The following is a 2,500-nucleotide window of genomic DNA, read 5'->3' on the forward strand; positions in this document are numbered from 1 at the left end:
ATATATATATATATATATGCGTATATACACAGACACACACGCACACACACATATATATATATATATATATATATATATATATATATATATATATATGTGTGTGTGTGTGTGTGTGTGTGTATACAAACATATATATATGTATATATATACATACATACATACATACATATATATATATATATATATATATATATATATATATATATATATATATATATATATATATATATATATATATATATGTAAAGGAAGACCAACTGATTCGATAGTATCATATATCATTTTATAGCTCATAGGTTATATTTCAATTGTTATTAGTAACCTGCATTCCCGTTACATTGCTTCTGTTTCATTAATGAAGTGGATGCCACACATCATCATAACTGGTAGTCCAGGGAAGCGGTTGGTGACTGGGTCTATGATTGAGGTCATGGATATCATTGCTCGCCATCTTGGATTCTGGTAAGATTTTGTCTTTTATTTTAGATTATTTAAAAGTCTTGTCTTAGTAAGCACGTTAAGGATTTTATTGCAGAATATATATATTTGATTTATTATATTATTATTAGTTTTAGAAAAAAAATTTTCATCACATAATATTATTTGTACTTCAGGAATAAATTTTATGCCTTATTCTTACTGATTTGATTTAGGCAATTCTCCATCTCAAATGATCCATGGTTATCTCTTATCTTAATTTCTTTATTGATTTATTTAGCTACAAAATGATCGTATCTAAGGATGAAATAGCTGGAGTTAGGATGCCAAACGGGACTTGGACGGGACTTATAGGAGATATTACGAAAGAGGTGAATCACTAGTTTTTTTTTTTATTATCTTACTTCTTTTATATTTCCCATTTTAATATTATTATATTCAAAATAGTCCAAATTAAAATATACGCAGATCTACAACCCAATACATGAGATTATGTATCTCTCTCTCTCTCTCTCTCTCTCTCTCTCTCTCTCTCTCTCTCTCTCTCTCTCTGACTGTCTATAGAGTCGATGACGACTACTGTTTCCTTAAATGATAATTATGGTGATGATTACCTAATTAGAGTTGTTGTCGCTGATGTCAATGTGTATGACTACAGACTCTACAAGTTGGGATTCACTTGGATGACTCCCAGAGGATGATTTTGTCTTCGTTCCCTACGTTGCTGTCTTCCTAGGATTCTTTCGTCTTCAATTCTAGTTATATATGCATTGTATAACGAACGCCATAGTGGTCTGTTGGAAGCACTTACTTCAAAATCTTCTGGATTAATGTTGCATTTTTTGTGTTGCCTTCATCTTATCATTATATTTATTAATCTGACTCCCCGGGTCTCATCGTGCATTCGGGAGCTGTCCGCACAAGACCTGACGAGGTAAGCGGTGTTCTTGCCTACGTACAGTACAAATGTTCAGTTCAATTCGACTGTGTTTTTGCTAGTGTGTCCGCTATGATGATTTATTTGGCAAGTTGTAATATTTCTATAAGCGGGACTTCCTCTCCATGTTATTCCAGGGATGCGTTGTAAGCATCTAACATGGAGGGCTTCCGTAGGTTTTATGTGGCGACTGTAGACATCCAGGATTCTGCACCATATAGTAGTGTGGAGAGGCGGACAGCTGCATAGACTGAGACTTAGTATCTATCTTTAGGTTGTTGTTATCGAATACTCTGGATCAAAGGCCTCCAAAGAATGCATATGCTTGGTTGATTTGGGATATGATTTCTTCATCTATGTTGTACATGATGGAGAGCACACTGCCAAGATGAGTAAAGCTAACGACTTCTTTGACATTCCCTCCATCAATTTGATATGTTAAAGGCTGTACATTTTTATTTATCTGAGTAATCACTTCTGTTCTATCAATATTTAGTTCAAGTCCCCTTCCTTGATAGATGGATGAGACTGTTTCGAGACTGTTTCATAGAGCCTTGGTGTGTGGGCTACGAGAGAGTGGTTGTCAGTATATTGGAGCTCTAGAAGGTGTGTTATTGTGGGTTTGGGTTTCTGCCTGGAGACGACTATGGTTAAAAAGACTACCATCCAACCAAAATTGAATTTTCACTCCGTCATCTGGATAGCTGAAGTCGATGGTTGAGAAGAGTTGCTAATGTTAGAAAGATGTTGAAAATATCAGGAACCAGGACGCATCCTTGTTTTACTCCAACTTTGACATTGAAGGATTCAGATTTGGTAGTGTTGCGGAGGGTGTCCATGAAGGTGGCTTCCATAGGGTTTCTTTGATTAAGAAGGCTATTGAAGTGTTCGGCCTAATAGTCAAGAATTTCTTATTTATCTTTCAGAAGTATTCCTTCAGATAACCGTACAGGTGTTACATTACGTTTTATCAGTCCATAAATGAAGTTAAGCTTACTGTAGAAACTGTGTTGGTTGTTTCTATCTGAAAGACTGCAATTTTGCTGAGTGAGTGAACCTCCAGTGGTTTTCCATGTTACATAGTACTCTCTGAATTTCAGCTCTAAGGTTTTGAAATGCAGTCTT

General features: G+C 35.1%; 1 protein-coding gene across 1 annotated transcript in view; it reads left to right on the forward strand.

Annotated features, from left to right (window-relative positions):
* Positions 1-2,500, forward strand: part of LOC137649230 (probable glutamate receptor) — a 259,197-nt gene that overhangs the window by 1,041 nt on the left and 255,656 nt on the right. The window contains exons 2-3 of the mRNA XM_068382216.1: positions 362-462; positions 719-809. Of these exons, the coding sequence (XP_068238317.1) occupies positions 362-462; positions 719-809 (192 nt within the window). The remainder of the gene's footprint in view (positions 1-361; positions 463-718; positions 810-2,500) is intronic.

Source organism: Palaemon carinicauda, chromosome 11 (assembly GCF_036898095.1).
Source record: "Palaemon carinicauda isolate YSFRI2023 chromosome 11, ASM3689809v2, whole genome shotgun sequence".
Classification (NCBI taxonomy): Eukaryota; Metazoa; Arthropoda; class Malacostraca; order Decapoda; family Palaemonidae; genus Palaemon; species Palaemon carinicauda.